General features: G+C 34.2%; 1 protein-coding gene across 1 annotated transcript in view; it reads right to left on the reverse strand.

Moving 5' to 3' along the window:
• Positions 1-12,932: 12,932 nt before the first annotated feature.
• The window catches only part of TIMM21 (translocase of inner mitochondrial membrane 21), a 97,466-nt gene continuing 85,202 nt past the window's right edge, over positions 12,933-25,196 (reverse strand). Inside the window, exons 5-6 of the mRNA XM_053714866.1 lie at positions 13,755-13,860; positions 12,933-13,656 (exon numbers count right to left, since the gene is read on the reverse strand). Of these exons, the coding sequence (XP_053570841.1) occupies positions 13,561-13,656; positions 13,755-13,860 (202 nt within the window). The 3' untranslated portion in view covers positions 12,933-13,560. The remainder of the gene's footprint in view (positions 13,657-13,754; positions 13,861-25,196) is intronic.

Here is a 25,196-nt window from a genome sequence, read left to right on the forward strand (position 1 = left end):
CAAATAACCCTTCTTGATATTATGGCTACCATTATTAAACCTTTATGCCCTTCTCCCTACTTCACCCCATTATTATTTAATTATTACTTGGGATGGCCCATGAGTTACCACTGACAATAATTAGGGGATTCATATACAATATACTGGCTAATCTATAAACAGGAGATAGCTGTCATAACCACATTAAGGGAAAATGAGGTCTGTTTCTAACTTTGGAACTGTGCATATATGTCATTGTAACAATCCACAATCATATTTGGCAATATCTCTCTTATGTGCGCCCTTATCTAGGCTGTTAGTCTATGCTATTTTTCTAGCTATTATGTTCAATGGCCCAAAAGTGGCCCTATATTCACGAGTCCCTCCTATTACCGTTTGTTACAATCTTGGGGGTCCACAAGTGACCTCAACTGCCCTGAGGAGGTAGGAAAAGGAAGGTTTGAGATTGATATTTTACGTTTCTGCTCACAGGTACTACTTGGATGGTTGGCTAGACCGTTAGGATTAATCTTTTTCTGTACCAGATGTATGTTCGGTAATTCTTTGCATGTATGCCAACTGATTATCATAGTTCACACTGCCTGTAACGTTTTTTGTTCTTGCTTATGTTTGATACCTGTATGTTCTATTCTTCAACCTTCAATAAAAAATTTATTTAAAAAAAAACAATAAAAAAAAAGAAAAAAAAAAAGAGGAAGTTGTCATCAAATATGTAATCCAATAGAAAAACATTTGTGTGCATTCAGCTGTGGAACCAACACAGGATCCCAGCTGTTACAATTTGGATAATTAGACTAATTTGCAAGGTTGTATGTTTATGAGAATCTAAAATTTAACCTGTTAGTTGCAAAAATGAGTGAAATATAACAATCTTGTCACTTTATGTTTACTACCATTTATTACATATGTAACCTCACTAAATTTTGTTATAATAGATGCTATTCATTTGCATTTAAAAGATAATATATTTGGTTAAAATGTTAGCAGATAAAAAGTGTGCGTGTAAGAGGTAAAGTAATTCAAAATACAATTCTGAATGGGAGACAGAGTTTTAGACCTATTGTTTATATTTAAGCATATGAAAAATGTTAAATCTTTGTAGTGGATAGAAAGAGTGTATGTATGAAGTAAAATGGTTTATAATCAAAATTTCAATGGGAATCTAAATTTTTGAACCTATTGTTTGTATTTAAGCATATGAAAAATGTTAAATTCTTGTAGATGATGTATGTTTGTATAGATGGTCACTTTGTTTACTTTAATAGTTGTTGTATAAACACATATTAATTTGTGTGGTGAACATTTTTTATAAATTGTGTGTACCTATGTATTTAAAAAGGTAAAGAGAGGAAGAAAGAGAAAAAGAGAAAAAAGAAAGAGAAAAAAAGAAAAAAAAAGAAAAGAAAAAGAAAGAGAAAATGTGAGTATGTAAAAAAAAACAACAAAAAAAGGATTCACTGAATCTAGATGTGAATCTGATCATCTAACCCACTGTTTGTACTGTGAACATGAAAATCAAAAGACCCTGTATTAGAAATATCCATTTTTGTAACCCCAAATTGATCAACCATAATGGGTTGATGCATGCCTGAGCTCAATAAAATATTTTAATAAAATAAACATTCTAAATCTAGAAAAGATGTTTGTACATTTTAGATGCCTATACACAAAACAAATTGTTCAGTAAATAGGAATATTTAGGTGTATGTGTATCCATGCACACATAATTGTAAGAATAAAGAAAGAAGAAAGAAAATAGGAAGATACACCCCCTTTCTCCTTGTAAAGAACGTGTGTGTGTGTGCTAGTATATATACATATTGTGTATGTGTGTGTGTACAATGTGTGTGTGTATGTGTGTGTGCTTGTATATATACATATTGTACATGTATGTGTGTGCATTATGTGTGTGTGCACACATGCATGAATGTGCATGCATGTGTGCGTGTACACACACACACACACACACACAAATCAAATGTATGTGCGTGTGTGTGTGTACACTTATATGTAATGAGTTGTGAAATATTGGAAATCAGTACTTGGTCTCACTCCATTCACCTCAAGTGAGGACAATGGTAATACCAATTGGGAGTGTTGTTTTAACCTATTTGTCAATAGTGCCTCTGACTTGTGGATGTAATAGGATGTCATGAAAGGACAGTAATGCCATTTGGGAGTGTTGTTTTAACCTATTTACCAATAGTGTATCTGACTTATGTATGTTGTAGAATGTGTTTGTATTTTGTATCAGACCAAATAGCGGCTGTGAATGTCTATCAATTGAAGGCTGCTAAATCCAGGTTGGCATTTAACCCTTGAGGGTGAAGGGTCTTCAGTCGATAGATCCAGTATGTTTCACGCTGTCTGAGTCTAGTAAGTCTATTGTAGTCAGGATTCTTTGGAATAAAATCAATGGGAATGTATGTGAAAATGTATGGATTTCCATTGTGTTTAGTTAGACAGTGGTTTGGTATGCTGTGTTTAATTTTGTTTTTTCTACAGTTTTTACAGTTGCGGTGATGTTCACCCCATCTGTTTCTCAGTTTCCTGGAGGTGCGGCCTACATATTGGAGGCCGCATATACACTCCATAAGATAAACGGTGAAAGATGAGTTACAATTGAAAAAAATAGGAATTTGGAAGCACTCGCCAGTGATAGTCGATTTGAAGTTTTTAATTCCCGATTTTATAATTTTACAAGAGCCCCATCCTGTTTTACCACATTTGTAAATGCCCCGAAGGCCAAACAATCCCTTGTTTTGTTTAGGGTTATGTGGTGTTCTATTGGAAGATTTGTGTTTTACTTTTTTACTGGGAGCTAGCTGGTTTCTGAGTGTGGGAGCTCTTCTGTATATGATTTTTGGTGTTTCTTTTACTAGGTTTTTGAGAATGGGGTCCCTTTGTATTATATACCAATGTTTTTTTATTATGTGTTGTATTTTATGAAAATCAGAATTAAATTGTGTTATAAAAAAGGTTTCTTTCTCACCAAAAGGTGTATCTGTTTTGTTGATTTTTTTTATCTACTAGAATATCCTCCCTGTTAAGATTTCTCGCTCTTTCAAGGGCCCTATCTAGTAGACTAGGGGGGTATTCTTTTTCAATGAACCTATTGAATATTACTTGACTTTGTTGTAAGAACGTGTTGTGATCGCTGCAATTACGTCTCATCCTACGAAATTGACTATAGGGTACATTATGTATCCAATTCCTGTGATGGTTGCTGTGATAATTTAAGAAACTATTACTGTCGACATCTTTGAAATATGTCTTAGATGTAATATTATTTTCTTCTAAACTGAGGATGAGATCTAAATATTCAATATTTTGTGTCTGAATGTTGGCCGTGAATTTGAGGCCCATGTTATTACAATTGAGATGTTCTATGAAGTTTTTGGCTAATGATAGATCTCCTTCCCATAAGAAAATTAGATCATCTATATAACGGCCATAGAAGACCAGGTTCGCCCCATTGTGCCTAAGACACAATGTGATTATATTTTAGAGAGCATTTTATTTTACAGCATAATTATTTCATATACCAAGACAATTATTACCTACAGATCAAAGGAACGGCCATGGGGACCAGGTTCGCCCCCAGTTTTGCGAACCTATTTATGGGTTTCTTTGAAGAAAAATACATCTACTCGGCGGACTTTGGGGCGAACCTGGTCTTCTATGGCCATTATATAGATGATCTAATTTTCTTATGGGATCTATCATTAGCCAAAAACTTCATAGAACATCTCAATTGTAATAACATGGGCCTCAAATTCACAGCCAACATTCAGACACAAAATATTGAATATTTAGATCTCATCCTCAGTTTAGAAGAAAATAATATTACATCTAAGACATATTTCAAAGATGTCGACAGTAATAGTTTCTTAAATTATCACAGCAACCATCACAGGAATTGGATACATAATGTACCCTATAGTCAATTTCGTAGGATGAGACGTAATTGCAGCGATCACAACACGTTCTTACAACAAAGTCAAGTAATATACAATAGGTTCATTGAAAAAGAATACCCCCCTAGTCTACTAGATAGGGCCCTTGAAAGAGCGAGAAATCTTAACAGGGAGGATATTCTAGTAGATAAAAAAATCAACAAAACAGATACACCTTTTGGTGAGAAAGAAACCTTTTTTATAACACAATTTAATTCTGATTTTCATAAAATACAACACATAATAAAAAAACATTGGTATATAATACAAAGGGACCCCATTCTCAAAAACCTAGTAAAAGAAACACCAAAAATCATATACAGAAGAGCGCCCACACTCAGAAACCAGCTAGCTCCCAGTAAAAAAGTAAAACACAAATCTTCCAATAGAACACCACATAACCCTAAACAAAACAAGGGATTGTTTGTCCTTCGGGGCATTTACAAATGTGGTAAAACATCGGGAATTAAAAACTTCAAATCGACTATCACTGGCGAGTGCTTCCAAATTCCTATTTTTTTCAATTGTAACTCATCTTTCACCGTTTATCTTATGGAGTGTATATGCGGCCTCCAATATGTAGGCCGCACCTCCAGGAAACTGAGAAACAGATGGGGTGAACATCACCGTAACTGTAAAAACTGTAGAAAAAACAAAATTAAACACAGCATACCAAACCACTGTCTAACTAAACACAATGGAAATCCATACATTTTCACATACATTCCCATTGATTTTATTCCAAAGAGTCCTGACTACAATAGACTTACTAGACTCAGACAGCGTGAAACATACTGGATCTATCGACTGAAGACCCTTCACCCTCAAGGGTTAAATGCCAACCTGGATTTAGCAGCCTTCAATTGATAGACATTCACAGCCGCTATTTGGTCTGATACAAAATACAAACACATTCTACAACATACATAAGTCAGATACACTATTGGTAAATAGGTTAAAACAACACTCCCAAATGGCATTACTGTCCTTTCATGACATCCTATTACATCCACAAGTCAGAGGCACTATTGACAAATAGGTTAAAACAACATTCCCAATTGGTATTACCATTGTCCTCACTTGAGGTGAATGGAGTGAGACCAAGTACTGATTTCCAATATTTCACAACTCATTACATATAAGTGTACACACACACACGCACATACATTTGATTTGTGTGTGTGTGTGTACACGCACACATGCATGCACATTCATGCATGTGTGCACATACACACACATAATGCACACACATACATGTACAATATGTATATATACAAGCACACACACATACACAATATGTATATATACTAGCACACACACACACGTTCTTTACAAGGAGAAAGGGGGTGTATCTTCCTATTTTCTTTCTTTTCTTTATTCTTACAATTATGTGTGCATGGATACACATACACCTAAATATTCCTATTTACTGAACAATTTGTTTTGTGTATAGGCATCTAAAATGTACAAACATCTTTTCTAGATTTAGAATGTTTATTTTATTAAAATATTTTATTGAGCTCAGGCATGCATCAACCCATTATGGTTGATCAATTTGGGGTTACAAAAATGGATATTTCTAATACAGGGTCTTTTGATTTTCATGTTCACAGTACAAACAGTGGGTTAGATGATCAGATTCACATCTAGATTCAGTGAATCCTTTTTTTGTTGTTTTTGACATACACACATTTTCTCTTTCTTTTTCTTTTTTTTTCTCTTTCTTTTTTCTCTTTTTCTCTTTCTTCCTCTCTTTACCTTTTTAAATACATAGGTACACACAATTTATAAAAAATAATGTTCACCACACAAATTAATATGTGTTTATACAACAACTATTAAAGTAAACAAAGTGACCATCTATACAAACATACATAATCTACAAGAATTTAACATTTTTCATATGCTTAAATACAAACAATAGGTTCAAAAATTTAGATTCCCATTCAAATTTTGATTATAAACCATTTTACTTCATACATACACTCTTTCTATCCACTACAAAGATTTAACATTTTTCATATGCTTAAATATAAACAATAGGTCTAAAACTCTGTCTCCCATTCAGAATTGTATTTTGAGTTATTAGTAGAGGTAATGGTAAATTGAGAGTATATCGTCGATATGAAAAGGGAGGTAGGAGATGAATCTCTACAACCGATAACAGAGAACCTATGAAATAGACCCCTGTTAGGGAAATCATCGTATTCAAATAAGTGATACTCCCTTCACGTCCCTCTGACATTCGCTGTACTCTGAGAGGAATCGGGCTTCAACTATGCTGAGAAGCGCATATCAACGTAGAAATCTTAGCACAAACTTACTTCACCACCTCCATAGGAGGCAAAGTTTGTAAAACTGAATTGTGGGTGTGGTAAGGGGTGTATTTATAGGCATTTTGAGGTTTGGGAAACTTTGCCCCTCCAGGTAGGATTGTATATCCCATATGTCACTAGCTCATGGACTCTTGCCAATTACATGAAAGAAATATTCTCACAGGAAGTCTTACTCTGAATCCTATTCGATACCCTTGAGAGACAATGCTCTGAATCCAATGATTTTGGACAGAAACTGCCCAAATGTTTTGGAAAAATTTTAATCTGCCCCCCACCAGCTGAGCTGGAATGAGTACCGCACCTTCATGCAGACTTGGGGGCTGGCTTTGGTTTCTTAAAAGGCTTGGATTTATTCCAACTTGAAGAGGGTTTCAATTTGGAACCAGATTCTTTGGGGGAAGGATTGGCTGTTTCTTATTCTGCCGAAAAAAATGAAAACGATTAGAAGCTTTAGATTTACCATTATATCTTTTATCCCGAGGTAAAAAAAAACTCCCTTTCCCCCCAGTAACATTTGAAATAATTGAATCCAACTGAGAACCAAATAAATTGTTAACTTGGAAAGAAAGAGATAGTAATCTAGACTTAGATACCATGTCGGCATTCCAATATTTGAGCCACAAAGCTCTTCTAGCTAAAATAGCTAAAGACATAGATTTAACATCAATTTTGATGATAGCAAAAATAGCATAACAGATAAAATTAGCATGTTGAAGCAAGCGAACAATGCTAAACAAATAAGGATCTGTTTCCTGTTGCGCTAAACTTTCCAACCAAAAAGTTGATGCAGCTGCAACATCAGTTATAGAAATGGCAGGCTTGAGAAGATAGCCAGAATATAAATAAGCTTTCCTTAGATAAGATTCAAGTTTCCTATCTAAAGGGTCCTTAAAGGAAGTACTTTCTTCCATAGGGATAGTAGTACGTTTGGCAAGAGTAGAGATAGCCCCATCAACTTTGGAGATTTTTTCCCAAAACTCCAATCTAATTGCTGGCAAAGGATACAACTTTTAAAACCTAGCAGAAAGAATAAAAGAAGTACCAGGCCTATTCCATTCCTTTGAAATTATATCAGAAATAGCATCAGGAACTGGAAAAACCTCTGGAGTAACCACAGGAGGTTAATAAACAGAATTTAAACGTTTATTAGTTTTAATATCAAGAGGACTAGTTTCCTCAATATCCAAAGTAATCAACACCTCTTTTAATAAGGAATGAATATACTCCATCTTAAAGAGATACGTAGATTTGTCAGTGTCAATATCTGAGGTAGGATCTTCTGAATCAGATAGATCCTCATCAGAGGAGGATAAATCAGTATGTTGTCGGTCATTTGAAATTTCATCAACTTTATGAAAAGTTTTAAAACACCTTTTACGTTTATTAGAAGGCAGAATAGCAGACAAAGCCTTCTGAATCGCATCAGCAATAAAATCTTTTATATTCACAGGGATATCATGTACATTAGATGTTGAAGGAACGACAGGCATTGTACTACTACTGATGGATACATTCACTGCATGTAAAAGCTTATAATGACAACTGTTACATACTACCGCTGGAGATATAATCTCCGCTACCTTACAACAGATACACTTATCTTTTGTAGAACTGTTATCAGGCAGCAGGAATTGTTATCAGGCAACAGGAATCCAACAGTGGTTTCTGAGACAGGATCAGATTGAGACATCTTGCAAATGTAAAAGATAAAACAACATATAAAGCAAAATTATCAATTTCCTTATATGGCAGTTTCAGGAATGGGGAAAAAATGCAAACAGCATAGCCCTTTGAACATAGAAAAAGGCAAGAGGCACCTATGAAGTGGGGTTTAAATAATAATAAAATTATTTGGTGCCAAGTATGACGCGCAATGCAAAATGAAATTTTTTGGCGCTAACATCCGGAAATGACGCAACTCACGTCATGGCAGACGCAACCTTGTGCAAGGAACCTGGCGTCAACTAAGACGCCAGAAATGGCGAATTTGCGTTACCGAACGTACCTTCGTGCCAAAAAATTCTCACGCCAAAAATGACGTAATAAATATTAGCATTTCGTGGTCTCGCAAGCATAATTTTGCCTGCGAAATTTAATGAAAACAGTTAATTTTGAAGAAAAGACTATATCCCAGGTAAGAAAATAACTTCCTAAATATGGTTTTCCCAATTTTGAAACTGATAGACTGCAAAAGGAAATATACATAAATTTAGTGCTTTACATTAATACATAAAGTACCAAACCATAGCTGAGAGTGTCTTAAGTAATGAAAACATACTTACCTAAAAGACACCCATCCACATATAGCAGATAGCCAAACCAATTCTGAAAGTTATCAGTAGAGGTAATGGAATATTAGAGTATATCGTCAATCTAAAAAGGGAGGTAAGGAGATGAATCTCTACTATCGATAACAGAGAACCTATGAAAAGATTTCCTGCGAGGAAAACCATAGAATTCAATAGGTGATACTCTCTTCACATCCCTCTGACATTCACTGTACTCTGAGAAGAATCAGGCTTTAAAATGGTGAGAAACACATATCTCAGAAGAAAATCAAGCACAAACTTACTTCACCACCTCCATAGGAGGCAAAGTTTGTAAAACTGAATTGTTGGTGTGGTGAGGGGTGTATTTATAGGCATTTTGAGGTTTGGGAAACTTTGCCCCTCCTGGTAGGATTGTATATCCCATACGTCACTAGCTCATAGACTCTTGCCAATTACATGAAAGAAATATATATATATATGCACCCTTCACTTGTTCCCAGTTTGTTTGGATTGAGAGCTTGCATTTTGTGGCTGTTTTAGGGTCCCAGGTTTTTTGGAAAGGACGTTGATGTGGTACCTGGGCTTGTCCCATTTGGCCAGATGCGGTAACTAACCTTTCCATTTTTGCTTTTAATCTTAGCTGAGAGATTTTTAGAGAGTGCAGGCTTTTCTCTGTGTGTTGTATTTATTTGTTTTGCAATTTCCCTTATGGTTCTTGCACCCAGACCTGTCTGGGGTTAACTGCCTGTGACTCGGGGGACAGCACAGCTTCTTGCGAGTACCACTGAGCACCCAGGGCTGAGCATGTTGCAGGGTCATGGGATGTGTACCCGGTCCAGTCTAGGAGTGCAGTCTTTTTCTGTATATGACTGGGTTGTTTACATAAGCCTGTGTACCCTTCGCCTGTGACTCGGGGGACAGCACAGCTTCTTGCGAGTACCACTGAGCACCCAGGGCTGAGCATGTTGCAGGGTCATGGGATGTGTACCCGGTCCAGTCTAGGAGTGCAGTCTTTTTCTGTATATGACTGGGTTGTTTACATAAGCCTGTGTACCCTTCGCTTGTTCCCAGTTTGTTTGGATTGAGAGCTTGCATTGTGTGGCTGTTTTAGGGTCCCAGGTTTTTGGAAAGGACCTTGACCTGGGCTTGTCCCATTTGGCCAGATGCGGTAACAAACCTTTCCATTTTTGCTTTTAATCTTAGCTGAGAGCTTGCTAGTGAGTGCAGGGTTTTCTCTGGGTGTTGTATTAATTTGTTTTGCAATTTCCCCTATGGTTCTTGCACCCAGACCTGTCTGGGGTTAACTGCCTGTGACTCTGGGGACAGCACAGCTTCTTGTGAGTGCAACTGAGCACCCAGGGCTGAGCATGTTGCAGGGTCATAGGATGTATACCCAGTCCGGTCTAGGAGTGCAGTCCCCTTACGTGTTTTGTATATGTGTAAATATATATATGTGTATATATATATATATATATGTGTGTGTGTGTGTATATCTCTATCTCTTTCTGGAGCTATGGCCTTCAGCATTGCATACAATATTCAAGATGGTGCATGACTACTGATCTGTAAAATGGCATACAAACCAAACTATTCCTTAAGCAAATATATCTATCTATACAAACAAGCATTCTAATGGCTTTACTGGCTGCAATAATGCGTTGTTTACCAAATTTCAAAACTGAAATAATAATTGCCAAATCCTGTTCCACTTTTATAACAATCAGAAAAGTGTAATTGAGTTTGCAATTAACCTTGGGCATTTTCTTTCCAAACCGTGTAATTTTGCACTTTATGATGCTTAAAGGGACACTGTACCCAAATTTTTTCTTTTGTGATTCAGATAGAGCATGCAATTTTAAGCAACTTTCTAATGTACTCGTATTATCAAATTTTCTTCATTCTCTTGGTATGTTTATTTGAAAAGCAAGAATTTAAGTTTAAATGCCGGCCCATTTTTGGTGAACAACCTGGGTTGTCCTTGCTGATTGGACAGCACCGATAAACAAATGCTGTCCATGGTTCTGAACCACAAATTTGCTGGCTCCTTAGCTTAGATGCCTTCTTTTTCAAATAAAGATATCAAGAGAACAAAGAAAAATTGATAACAGAAGTAAATTAGAAAGTTGCTTAATATTGCATGCTCTATCTGAATCATGAAAGAAAAAAATTTGGGTTCAGTATCCCTTTAACTTTAGATTGCAACCCTCAATTTCTTTTTTATACCACTTCTCATTTGTTCCACTGCCTTATTAAAATGTTTGTATAATCTGCTAACAGACGTAACTTCCTCGGTAGCCATTAGTTGATATTGCTGGTAAATATGTTAAAACAAAACAGGCCCCAGAACACCACTAGCAACTGCTCTATCATCTATACTTTTAGTGTAGTGTATACATAGAATGCTACCCACAACACAATGTAAAGTTCCTGAATTAGTTTGTTGTGTGAGACAATGTTTTGCTGAAATCTAGATATACTACATATTTTGCGCCACCCTGGTCTAACACTTTGGTTACATAGTCAAAGAAGTCAACTAGATTGGTTTATTCTAACTTATAACATGCATCAAGAAATCTCTCCATTATTTGCCATTTTTTGTTTGTTTTGTATAAGTTATCTGGATTGTGTACTCCATGTTGTCAATAATAGGTGTATTTTATTAACTGTATAAAACTTAGGGTAAAAATATACAGCCCTAGGCAAGTAAAACTTATGGAGTATTTCATTTTTACTTTATGGTTTTTGATTACACTGGGAGGAATTACTAAAAAAAAAGCTCAGAGATATAATAGGTTGGATGAGTATAGCTATTTTTTATTGTGCATTGTTTTGTAGAACTTATCTGGGTAATAATATTCAGTAAGTAGTAATGCACAATTTGGGGTGATAATATTCTATGGAGGCTATAGTTAGACGTGATTGGTTTCTTAAATTGACTGTGCTTAAATTTAAGAATTATTAACAAAAATTAACAATCTTTTAGCTAAAATTAGATTATACAGATACGGAGTATCTCACAATTACAACCTGCACTCTATTACTTTATTAAAAGATTTTGTGGAAAAATATTCTTTGAGACATGTACTCACACACACACACAAAGGACACAATACAACATCACACACACCTTAACACTGGTATGCACACCAACGTAAAATAGGTTTAATGGCCCATTCTGCTCCTGTAAGTTTTCTAGTAGTGCTCAGTTCAACAAAAAAGAATACTTTATTTTCAAGAGCTTTATAAAGATGGTTACATTAATTGTATGTTTTTTGGAGCCATGGTCTCATAAATATGTAGGTGCTACACTTTAAGATGATACAAAGCCTCTTTTTCACATTGGAGATAAAAAAAAAATAGGATACTCAGGTAGAAATATAATAATGGGGCAGGCAGAGTATAGAGAACTATATTGGCAGGAAAAAACTAAAGTAAGTAAATATTGTTTTCCTAAATCAAAGACAGGGCTGATTTTATGGTACCAGTAAAATTCAGTTGTTGGACAAGTCATAAGATGCAAAGATATGGTTTCTATTCAGAAATATGGTAGTCCTGACTTCCTATTCAAAGCAACGGCTAAATAGTTATTTCTATGTTTCAATATAACAACAGTTTCTCAAAATACCCCCTTATATAAATGGCCCACTCTCTTCATGAATCCAATCAACATAAGAGAAAGTATTAGTAGCTCTATAACAATCAGCGCTATGGAATTTTGCAGCGCTATACAAAGAAATAATACAGACAAGACCATTTTCCTATACAACAAAAAACAATATTTCATCAAATAACTCATCCTAGTATATAAAAAAAATATCAGAATTTCTTCTTATTACTAGTGAACTTGGAAACAAATATCATACAATTTCCTAAATAGTTAATGCTTTAAGTTATTTGATTTAAAAAACAAACAAAAAAAAACAATTATTTTCATAAGCCAAAGCACCAGGTGGTTGTGATTTTGGATGTCATTTCACTTTGTGCACCTCATCTAGTAAAAATTAGATTGCATCTTCTCTGGAACAAAGACTATTTGTGCTTCCACTGTTCTATTACATATTGAAGACTATTTCTTTGCACTTTTATTTTGTAATACTCCACAAGTTGTTCAATTTGATATTGTTCCTTGAAATGAAAGCAGTTTATTTTTAGTATTTTCTTGTTTCACTAACAGGGACAGAGCCAAAACCTTCTCATTTTTTTTAAAAAAAATATTTCTGAGTCCCAGCTGGAGAGCTGCCCTATTGTGCTTGCTCCCTTATTTATGTACACAATACAGGGTTTATTGCTTTTTTATTGCTGTAGTATGAAGAAGACAAATCAAGAGAAAGCAGAAATATTTTCTAAAAAAAACAAACAAAAAAAACACATTAGCATTTTATTAATTCTGGTTTATTTGAAATGTATAAATACGGTCATAAATGTATTGCAAACAACGTAGGTTGAAAACACAAACACATTATTATATATTACATAATACCTAATTAGATCACTCCAAAAAAGCAGCTCACTTCATTCTGGGTGACATGATTCCTTTAAAAAAATTACAAATATATTTAGTAGAAAACATCTTACACCAGATATTGTTACTTTATTAATAAAACAATGTTACATTCAGGTAAATAGAATTTAACAGACAAATGAAACAAACACTATGCTGTACAATTCTACAACAGATCAAATTACAGCAAGAAATTTAGACTGTAGAGAACAAATTCGATCTTTTAAGGTTTTGATTTAGAAGCAATAATGTTCTAACAATCACACTACCCCAATTTCCGCCTCAATTAACCAATTATATGACTCATTTACTCTCAAATCTTTTTTGTACTAATAGGAGGCATGATTTAATTATCCTAGCAGAATTTTATGGCAAATGCATGGCACACACAAAAAACAAAACAAAAAAAGAAATAGAAATCATTAGTAATATTAGTAAAAAGAGAAATGACAGATAATTCCTATAAAAATATAAAGGAGGCTGTGGATTCATTGTCTTTAATATCGGTTATCTTCAATGACAATAGTTCTTCTTGGGTATGTATCAATTTCAACAAAAATGTACTGATATTCAAATTTGCCACTTTCTGGATTCTAGATTAAAGACAACAAAAATAAAATATAATCATAAAGAATCAAAATACACACATGGGTATATAAGTATGGTTTAAACAGAATATAAAATACACTACCTCTTTCACCTCCAGGTGTACTGTCCCTTGCTTTCTTGGTTCAGAGCCTTCAATATAAAACTTTAACCGCATACATTTTACACCATCTTTTATATATTCTATGTGACTGTAAAACAGATTAACAGTAAATGACAACATAGAATCAAACAGCTACAAACCATAGATTCCAAATAATGCAATTAGTATAGAATTATATTTCTTTCATGTGAGTGGCAAGAGTCCATGAGCTAGTGACATATGGGATATACAATCCTAATGAAATACAGGAAAAAACAGAGTGCGCTGCAAACAGCTCTACCTATTCTCTATTTGGTAATAAATTATAAATACAATTTTACCATATATTAAAACATAACTACTACACAAATTAAAACAAATTCAATGTATACTTTATTTTCACAATATATATTAAAACATTTTAAAATATTATAAGGTGCACCTTATAGTTAATAATATCTCAATAAGCTGCTTTTTGTTTCACACAACTTAATATCCTAAATGTTTAGGGGTAAGCATACACACGGTTCTATTAGACCGTAAGTTGATCTGGCAACAATGTTCCTTTTATGTACTCAATAAAACTTTTTCTTCTTGTAACCATATGTTAACCAATTGAATAAGTTTGTTCTCTTTATATTGCTATTTGTTAGTCTTTTATGTCCCCACTAAGATCTTTCTTATTACTGTATGTTTTATATTTTGGGTGATTAGCAATCGTTGGTTGAAACAGTATTCATGATAAACAATCCCTTTTATCCTCTGTATGCGTGGGTTAAAATGTCCCAGAATATAAAAGCTGATAGTCACTCACCAGAATCCGAAAGGTTTAGTATTTGTTTTACCTTTCCCCGACTCTGCTATTCCTTCTATTGCAGCACTGTTGGTGTCTCCGGATTAGCCGTTACTTTGGCTGTGACGTGTGTTTTCTCACGTGATTACTCTGCTGCTCCAATAGCCCGGTCGGGTTACCGGTGGCGGTTTTTTTCAAAATTTGTAGTATAATTTCTCAAAGGTGTCCATATCTTTCAAGGTTGTTCTATAGTAAGATCTCTATAGGTTCTTCTTGCTTCCTTAATCACCCAAAATACTTGCACGATTGGGCTGCTGTGTGTAGGGATAACAATTCCGTTATCAAAGCTGGCCAGCTGAACGGACACGATCCTCACTCATCTACGCGTTTCAGCTTAATGCTTTTTTCAAGATGAGTCTATTCCTATACAGCAGCCTTCTTATGTGGGTTTCTTTAAAGGGATATATCTTTTCTTAAAGGGACAGCTTCTCTCTTGGTTACTTCTTCAATTTTCTCAACTTATTCTTTTGAGAATGGAACATTTAATTAAAAACATTGTAGAGTATATTTAATCCTAAGGGCATTTTGTGACAATAGAAATTTTATTATACACAATAATTAATTTAATCGCATTTAATAAATTGATTCCAATAAAATATTCAAAAACTAATAATAACCCAACTTCAAAACTCATGACTACCTTCTTTTAAACAATTATCATGTTAAACTAAATGAATCTATACCAAAAATAATATGATAATAATTTAGTTAGTTATTGAGTATTCCTTTCCTATTCTTAAATATAGATACAAACTGAATTTTTAAAAATATTTAATTAATTAATAATTAATTAAAACTTCATGTACTTTAAAATTGTTCTTATAAAAAATATATATATATATATTCCTATAATTAATAAAATCATGTCATCTACATCATTTTAAAATATATTATTTGGAAATGCATTATATGAAAGGATTGAGATCTAGCTCTGCATTAAGGCCTAAGGGAGTAAGGGTTTTAAAATTAAAAATTAGCTCTGCTTCTGATTTTAAAAGTTTCTTATTAATATCTCCCCCACGCCAATCTTGTTTAATCTTTCTCAAGCCCCAGTATTTCATGCCTTTTGGGTTCTGATTGTGTTCTTCTTTAAAATGTTTAGAGAGCAAATGTTTTTCGTATCCATTTTCTATATTTAGGATATGCTCTCTAATTCTGTCCCTCAACATGCGTGAGGTCTCTCCCAAGTATTGCTTATGGCATGGGCATTCTATTATATACACAACATTTTTATCAGAGCATTTTATCTGGTCTCTAATTTTATATTCTTTTTGAGTTACACTTGATTTTACACTTGTTTTTTTACTGCTATACTTGCAGGCTTTGCAAGATATACAAGGGAAATATCCCTCTATTTTGTGTCCATTTAGGTCTACATCTCTTAAGTTTGGTTTCATAGGTTTGAAAGTGCTAGGTGCTAATATATTTTTAAAATTCTTTGTTTTTCTATACACTATTTTTGGTTTATCAGTAAGGGATTCACCAATATAGGGATCTCTTTGAAGTAAGTGCCAGTGCTTATTTAAAACCTCTCTTAATTTATTATGATTGACATTATAATCCGTAATAAAAGGGATATTTAGAAACTCATTATTGCACTCTTTTCTCATTCTGCTTTGTAATAGATCTTGCTGAGTTTTTCCTTTGGCTTCCACTCTAGCAGTGTTTATGAGTTCTTTATTATAACCTCTTTTTTTAAACTTCCCTTCCAAGTGATTGGCCTGTATTTCAAAATCCTCCTGTCTAGTGCAATTTTTTCTAATTCGTAGAAATTGGTTTTTAGGAATATTTTCTAACCATTTTTTATAATGACAACTATTACTATGAATGTAACCATTTGAATCAACCTCCTTAAAATGAGTTTTTGTAATAATTTCTTTGTTATGTATTTCAATATCTACATCCAAATAGCTTATATTGCTAGTACTGATTTCATAAGTTAATTTAATATCAAATTCATTGTTGTTAAAATCCTCTAAAAACATATCTAAAATTTCCTTATCCCCTTTCCATATTAAAACTATATCATCTATGAAACGACGATAGAGCACCAAGTTCGCCTCCCATTGTGATCCATGAATTAGCTTTTCTTCTATGAATCCCATGAAAAGGTTTGCATAACTGGGGGCGAACTTGGTGCCCATCGCCGTTCCTTTAATTTGTAAATAAAATTGATTATTAAAATTAAAGTAATTATTATTTAAAATATAAGATATACTATCAAGTAGAAATTGAATTTGTTCTATTGGCATTTCTCCCCTCTTATTTAAAAAGTATTCTACTGCCTGTAAGCCTAAAGTGTGTTTAATACTCGTGTAAAGAGAGCACACATCACATGTTACTAGAATAAAATCTTTTTCCCATTTAATATTTTTTAAAATCTTTATTAGTTCTGTGGAATCCTTCAAATGGGATGGGAGACAGGTTACATAATCTTGAAGGAAACTGTCCACATATTCTGACAAATTTGAAGAAATAGATTCTATCCCGGAAATTATAGGCCTACCCGGGGGATGTGTTAGGGACTTATGTATTTTCGGGAGGTAATAAAAAATTGGTATTCGTGGGTAATTTACGTTTAAAAAGCCATATTCCTTCCCATTAATAATTCCTGTATTATGTGCTCTATCTAATAATTTTACTAGTTCTTTACTTAGTTTGGAGGTGGGGTTTATTTTTATTTTCTTGTATGTATCCTTGTCATCCAATAGTCTATTAGCCTCAATTTCATAATCTTCTGTATCTAATATAACAATCCCTCCTCCCTTATCCGCTTGCTTAATAGTAATTAATCTATTGTTTTGTAAATCCTTCAAAGTTTCATTTTCCTGTTTTGTAAGATTATATTTCATTTTATCTACATTCATGTTTTCAATATCTTTTTTAACTGCCCTTTCAAACATTTCTATATTTCTGCCCTTTTCTGTACTTGGAAAAAAATATGATTTAGGCTTAAAATTAGTATGGTGAAAGCCTCTTTTATCATTGTCTATTTCACGCTCTATTGGGTTTTTTATAAAGTATCTTTTTAGAGTGACATTTCGGATGAAACTATTTACATTTATCAAAGTATTGAATTTATTTAATTTATTTGATGGTGCGAATGTCAGACCTTTTTGTAATACTTTATATTGAATATCGCTCAACTCTATAGAGCTTAGATTAAAAATTCCTTGTTTGTCTACCACATTCTTCTCTGTTTCTCTCTTTCCTCCTCTACCTCTGGTTCCTCTCTTTCTCTTTTTTTCTGTTTCATTCTGTCTGTTTCTCTTCTGTCCTCTCCTAAAAAAGAGACTGAGGTGCCTTGTTGTGGGCTATCTAGATTAGTTCTTAAATCCAGATCTCTTAAGGGCTCGAATCTATTATAAGTGGACCAATTTGATTCTTTTTGTCTCCAATCTTCTTTTTTAGCTCTCCAGTTTTGTTTATTATAGTTATACCTGGGCCTATTATAATTGTCACCCTGGTGTGTATAATTGCTATAATTTTCAGTGTTTCTCTCTCTATTGTAATTATCCCTTCTATAGGTAGGGAAACTATAACTTTCAGTATTTCTTTCTTTATTCCAGTTACTATTATAATTTGAATTGGGTTTAAAGTATTCACCTGGTATTCTTTGATTAGAAGCTGGGTCTCTATTTTTATTTTGTTCTATATTTTTATTTCCTAAATAAATTCTATTTGCAAAAGAATTTGATTTCATATTCTTTTTATTATTCTTTTTGGAAAAAATCTTCCATTTTGGATCACTTTCTGGTTGTTGTTTAGTTGTCTCAGTTTCTGGAGATTGGACATCATTATTTTTATCGGTATTTTTATAGTCCACTATATCCCTATTCATTTTTCTACATTTAATCTCAATAGTTTCTTTTTTTATCTCCTTTAGATTATTTATAATTTTTGTTTGTATATTTTTATATTCTGTCTCTTTATTCCAGGGGGATAGTTCATTACTTAGGTGCTCAATTTTTTCACCAGATTCCCTCAAACTGATATTCCTCGATTTTACAATTATTTTCATTAAAGTAACAGATGCGTTACTTAAAGTCTCAAACCATTCTTTTTGAAGGTGTTCTTGTAATGGAAAAGTACAGTCCTTTAATAGTCTCAAGCCTCTAGGCACAATATTTAAATTAATATATTTTTGCAAGAAACTGACTTCTAATTTTTGTTTCATCTCTTTAATTAGTATTTTTTCCAGATCCTCACACATCTCTGGAATATTCCCTAAAGGAGCTTGTGTCATAGGTTCAGTAGAATCCTCCAATTTTTCTATTTCAGTAAATAAATCTAATCTTACTTTAAATATATCCATAATATTTATTCAGATCTAACTATAAGGGTTAAGGGAAAAAATAGTAAAAAACAACAGAAAAGGTAAACCCTTGGTGGTAGAATAAAGCAACTCTATGTTTGTGTGGTTTCCCTAAAAACCCACACCAAATCTAAATGAAATACAGGAAAAAACAGAGTGCGCTGCAAACAGCTCTACCTATTCTCTATTTGGTAATAAATTATAAATACAATTTTACCATATATTAAAACATAACTACTACACAAATTAAAACAAATTCAATGTATACTTTATTTTCACAATATATATTAAAACATTTTAAAATATTATAAGGTGCACCTTATAGTTAATAATATCTCAATAAGCTGCTTTTTGTTTCACACAACTTAATATCCTAAATGTTTAGGGGTAAGCATACACACGGTTCTATTAGACCGTAAGTTGATCTGGCAACAATGTTCCTTTTATGTACTCAATAAAACTTTTTCTTCTTGTAACCATATGTTAACCAATTGAATAAGTTTGTTCTCTTTATATTGCTATTTGTTAGTCTTTTATGTCCCCACTAAGATCTTTCTTATTACTGTATGTTTTATATTTTGGGTGATTAGCAATCGTTGGTTGAAACAGTATTCATGATAAACAATCCCTTTTATCCTCTGTATGCGTGGGTTAAAATGTCCCAGAATATAAAAGCTGATAGTCACTCACCAAATTTTGAAAAAAACCGCCACCGGTAACCCGACCGGGCTATTGGAGCAGCAGAGTAATCACGTGAGAAAACACACGTCACAGCCAAAGTAACGGCTAATCCGGAGACACCAACAGTGCTGCAATAGAAGGAATAGCAGAGTCGGGGAAAGGTAAAACAAATACTAAACCTTTCGGATTCTGGTGAGTGACTATCAGCTTTTATATTCTGGGACATTTTAACCCACGCATACAGAGGATAAAAGGGATTGTTTATCATGAATACTGTTTCAACCAACGATTGCTAATCACCCAAAATATAAAACATACAGTAATAAGAAAGATCTTAGTGGGGACATAAAAGACTAACAAATAGCAATATAAAGAGAACAAACTTATTCAATTGGTTAACATATGGTTACAAGAAGAAAAAGTTTTATTGAGTACATAAAAGGAACATTGTTGCCAGATCAACTTACGGTCTAATAGAACCGTGTGTATGCTTACCCCTAAACATTTAGGATATTAAGTTGTGTGAAACAAAAAGCAGCTTATTGAGATATTATTAACTATAAGGTGCACCTTATAATATTTTAAAATGTTTTAATATATATTGTGAAAATAAAGTATACATTGAATTTGTTTTAATTTGTGTAGTAGTTATGTTTTAATATATGGTAAAATTGTATTTATAATTTATTACCAAATAGAGAATAGGTAGAGCTGTTTGCAGCGCACTCTGTTTTTTCCTGTATTTCATTTAGATTTGGTGTGGGTTTTTAGGGAAACCACACAAACATAGAGTTGCTTTATTCTACCACCAAGGGTTTACCTTTTCTGTTGGATATACAATCCTACCAGGAGGGGCAAAGTGTCCCAAACTTCAAAATGCCTATAAATACACCCCTCAGCACACCCACAATTCAGTTTTTACAAACTTTGCCTCCTATGAAGGTGGTGAAGTTTGTGCTTGATTTTCTTCTGTGATATGCGCTTCTCAGCATTTTGAAGCCCGATTCCTCTAAGAGTACAGTGAATGTCAGAGGGATGTGAAGGGAGTATCACCTATTGAATTCTATGGTTTTCCTTGCAGGAAATCTTTTCATAGGTTCTCTGTTATCGGTCATAGAGATTCATCTCCTACCTCCCTTTTCAGATCGACAATATACTCTCATATTCCATTACCTCTACTGATAACGGTTTCAGTACTGGTTTGGCTATCTGCTATATGTGGATGGGTATCTTTTGGCAAGTATGTTTTTATTTCTTAAAGACACTCTCAGCTATGGTTTGGCACTTTATGTATTTATATAAAGTTCTAAATATATGTATTGTACTTATATTTGCCATGAGTCAGGTTTATGTATATTGTACAAGCCTTTTAAGAAACCAAAGCCAGCCCCCAAGTCTGCATGATGGTGCGGCCCTCATTCCAGTTCAGCTGGTGGGGGGCAGATTAAAATGTTCCCAGAACATTTGGTCAGATTCTGTCCAAAATCATTGGATTCAGAGCATTGTCTCTCAAGGGTATCGAATAGGATTCAGAATAAGACCTCCTGTGAGAAGATTTTTTCTCTCATGCGTTCCAGCAAATCCAGTGAAGGCTCAGGTTTTCTGAAGTTCTGAAGGTGTTTCAGATCTAGAGCTTTCAGGGGTAATTATACCAGTTCCATTTCAGGAACAGGGTCTGGGGTTTTATTCAAATCTATTCATTGTCCCAAAGAAAGAAAATTCATTCAGTGCCAAATTTCAAAATGGTGACTATAAGGACTATTCTGCTTTTTGTTCAGCAAGGTCATATGTCCACGATAGACTTACACGATGCATAACTTCACATTCCGATTCATCCAGATCACTATCTGTTTCTGAGATTCTCTTTTCTAGACAAGCATTACCAATTTGTCGCTCTTCCATTTGGCCTAGCGATAGCTCCAAGAATTTTTTCAAAGGTCCTCGTGCCCTTTTCTCTTTAATCAGAGAACAGGCTATTGCGGTGTTTCCATATTTGGACGATATCTTGGTACTAGCTCAGTCTTTACATTCTGCCGAATCTCACACAAATCAACTAGTGTTGCTTCTTCAAAGACATGGTTGGAGGATCAATTTACATAAAAGTTCCTTGATTCCTCAGACAAGGGTCACCTTCTTAGGTTTCCAGATAGATTCAGTGTCCATGACTCTGTCTCTAACAGACAAAAGACGAATAAAATTAGTTTCAGCTTGTCGGAACCTTCAGTCTCAGTCATTCCCTTCAGTGGCTTTCTGCATGTAACCTCTCCAGCTTTGTATGCTGAATCAATGGTGCAGGGATTATACAAAGATATCATAATTAATATCCTTAAATCCCAATGTTTGTCTCTCTCTGACTTGGTGGTTAGACCACCATCGTATAGTTCAAGGGGCCTCCTTTGTTCGTCCCTCCTGGTCTGTAATCACAACAGATGCAAGTCTTTCAGGTTGGGGAGCTGTCTGGGGATCTCTGACAGCAAAATTCAAAAGGATTTCCAGCCTCCAAAATAGTAGTTAAAAAATCTATTAACTTATACAGGGTCCATAATGCAGTAACAACAATGTTTCAAATCAGCAATTGGTTCTTAGTCATCGAGGTTGGAAATCTCAAGAGCCGAGGTTACCAATCAATATTTTAGAACTCCGTGCTATTTTCCGGGCTCTTCAGGTTTGGCATCTATTTAAGAGAGAACCATTCATTTGTTTTCAGACAGATAATGTCACAACTGTGGCATATGTCAATCATCAGGGTGGGACTCGCAGTCCCCTAGCTATGAAAGAAGTATCTTGGATACTTGCTTGGGCGGAATCCAGCTCTTGTCTAATTTCTGCGGTACATATCCCAGGTGTAGACAATTGGGAAGTGGATTATCTCAGCCTTCAGACTTTACATCCGGGGGAGTGGTCACTCCATCCAGATGAGTTTTTTCAGATTGATCAGATGTGGGGTCTTCCAGAAATAGATCTGATGGTTTCCCATCTGAACAAGAAACTTCCCAGGTACCTGTCCAGGTCCAGGTATCCTCATGTGGAGTCGGTGGATGCGTTAGCAGTTCCTTGGTGTTACCAACCTGCTTATATCTTCCCGCCTCTAGTTCTTCTTCCAAAAGTGATCTCCAAAATCATCATGGAACATTTGTTTGTGTTTCTGGTAGTACCAGCATGGCCTCACAGGTTCTGGTATGAAGACCTTGTCCGGATGTTCAGTTGTCAACCTTGGCCACTTCCTTTAAGACCAGATCTTCTGTCTCAAGGACTGTTTTTCCATCAGGATCTCAAATAATTAAATTTGAAGGTATGGAAATTGAACGCTTAGAGGTTTCTCCGACTCAGTGATTGATACTATGTTACAGGCTTGTAAATCTGTTTATAGGAAGATTTATTATCGAGTTTGGAAGACATATTTCATGGTGTTCTTTTCATAAATTCTCCTGGCATTCTTTTAGAATTCCTAGAATTTTATAGTTTCTTCAGGATGGTTTCGATAAAGGTTTGTCTGCAAGTTGCTTGAAGGGACAAATCTCTGCTCTGTTTTATTTCACAGAAAGATTGCTAAACTTCCTGATATTCACTGTTTTGTTCAGGCTTTGGTCCGTATCAAGTCTGTCATTAAATCAATCTCTCCTCCTTGAAATCTTAATTTGGTCTTGAGAGCTTTACAGGCTCCTCCTTTTGAGCCTATGTATTATTTGGATATTAAACTACTTTCTTGGAAAGTGTTGTTCCTTTTGGCTATCTCTTCTGCTAGAAGAGTTTCTGAATCATCTGCTCTTTCTTGTGAGTCACCTTTTCTGATTTTTCATCAAAATAAGGCAGTTTTGCGAACTTCATTTCAATTTTTACCTAAAGTTGTGATTCTATTAATAGGGAAATTGTTGTCCCCTCTTTGTGTTCTAATCCTAAGAATTCTTCGGAGAGATCCTTACATTCTCTGGATGTTGTAAGAGCTTTGAAATATTATGTTGAAGCTATTAAAGATTTCGGGAAGACTTTTAGTCTATTTGTTGACTTTTCTGGTTCTAGGAAAGGACAGAATGTCTCTGCCATTTCCTTGGCATCTTGGTAAAAGCTTTTGATTCATTAGGCTTATGCGGAGTCGGGTCAGGCCCCGCCTCAGAAAGTCACAGCTCATTCTACTAGATCAGTCTCCACTTTGTGGGCTTTTAATAAAGCTTCAGTTGATCAGATTTGCAAAGCAGCAGCTTGGTCATACATTTACTAAATTCTACCGTTTTGATGTTTTTGCCTCTTCGGAAGCAGTTTTTGGTAGAAAAGTTCTTCAGGCAGCTGTTTCAGTCTGATTCCTCTGCTTATGTTTTAATTTTTTTTCTTTTCAATTATAAGAAAAACGTATTCTTTTGGTTGTGGATTTAATTTTTCAGCGGAAAATGGCTGTTATTTTTACTATCCTATACATCACTAGTTTATGGACTCTTGCCAATTACATGAAAGAAAACATAATTTATGTAAGAACTTACCAATATGAAAGAAATGAATTTATCAGGTAAGAGTCCATGACACCCACCCTTTTTATGGTGGTTATGTTTTTTTGTATAAAGCACGATTATATTTCCAGTTCATTTTTTTTATGCTTTTTACTCCTTTTAATATCACCCCACTACTTGGCTATTCGTTAAACTGAATTGTGGGTGTGGTGAGGGGTGTATTTATAGGAATTTTGAGGTTAGGGAAACTTTGCCCCTCCTGGTAGGATTGTATATCCCATAGGTCACTGGCTCATGGACTCTTCCTAATATGAAAGAAATGAATTTATCAGGTAAGTTCTTACATAAATTATGTTTTTACATATAGACATAATATATTTCTCCCTCTCAATGGCACAAAAAAAAAAAAAAAAAAAAAAAAAAAAAAAAAATGTTAATCCCCAATTCAAACTTTAAAAAGTATGTAAATTATGGTACTAATATTCAATGCAATTAGGAAATTTAATTTCAGAATATAAAAGTGTTTCTTTAAAGTTTGATTGGGAGCTCAAGCATTTTCGTAGCTTTTGTTTTTTCCCCCCCATTGAATTTTCTAGGTTTGCTATTGTAAGAAAATTGATGAATATATGTGCTGCTTGTTTAGTCTGACTTCCACAATGTTCTATTAGTATGTTGCTGTTCAGGATTCAACAAACTGTGTTTAACCATTTAAAAAGGGGTTAAACACATAGTTAGTTATATGCGTTGATATATAATAAAAATGTTCTAATACATTATAGCAATTTCCTTTTGCACTTTTATGTCCTTTTAAAAGGGACAGTCTAGACTATAGACCATATACATAATTTGTATTACTTATTGTTACATACCAGGGAAACATTCTGCAAATGGTCTCACATCTATAAGCTTGTAAGTAGTACATGAAACATTTAAATATTCATTGTTTGCTAGGAGCCGAAAATGGTTGCCAAGCTCCGCCCACCTATTGTGTGTATATTTTGGAATGTTCAGTTTCTCTAATCACGATGGACTCTTAAAGGGACATGAAACGCCAAATGTTTTTTCCATGATTAAGGTAGAACATACAATTTTAAACAACTTTCCAGTTTACTTCTATTAAATTTGCTTCATTCTCTTGGTATTTGTTGAAGGAG

Source organism: Bombina bombina, chromosome 5 (genome assembly GCF_027579735.1).
Source record: "Bombina bombina isolate aBomBom1 chromosome 5, aBomBom1.pri, whole genome shotgun sequence".
Lineage (NCBI taxonomy): Eukaryota > Metazoa > Chordata > Amphibia > Anura > Bombinatoridae > Bombina > Bombina bombina.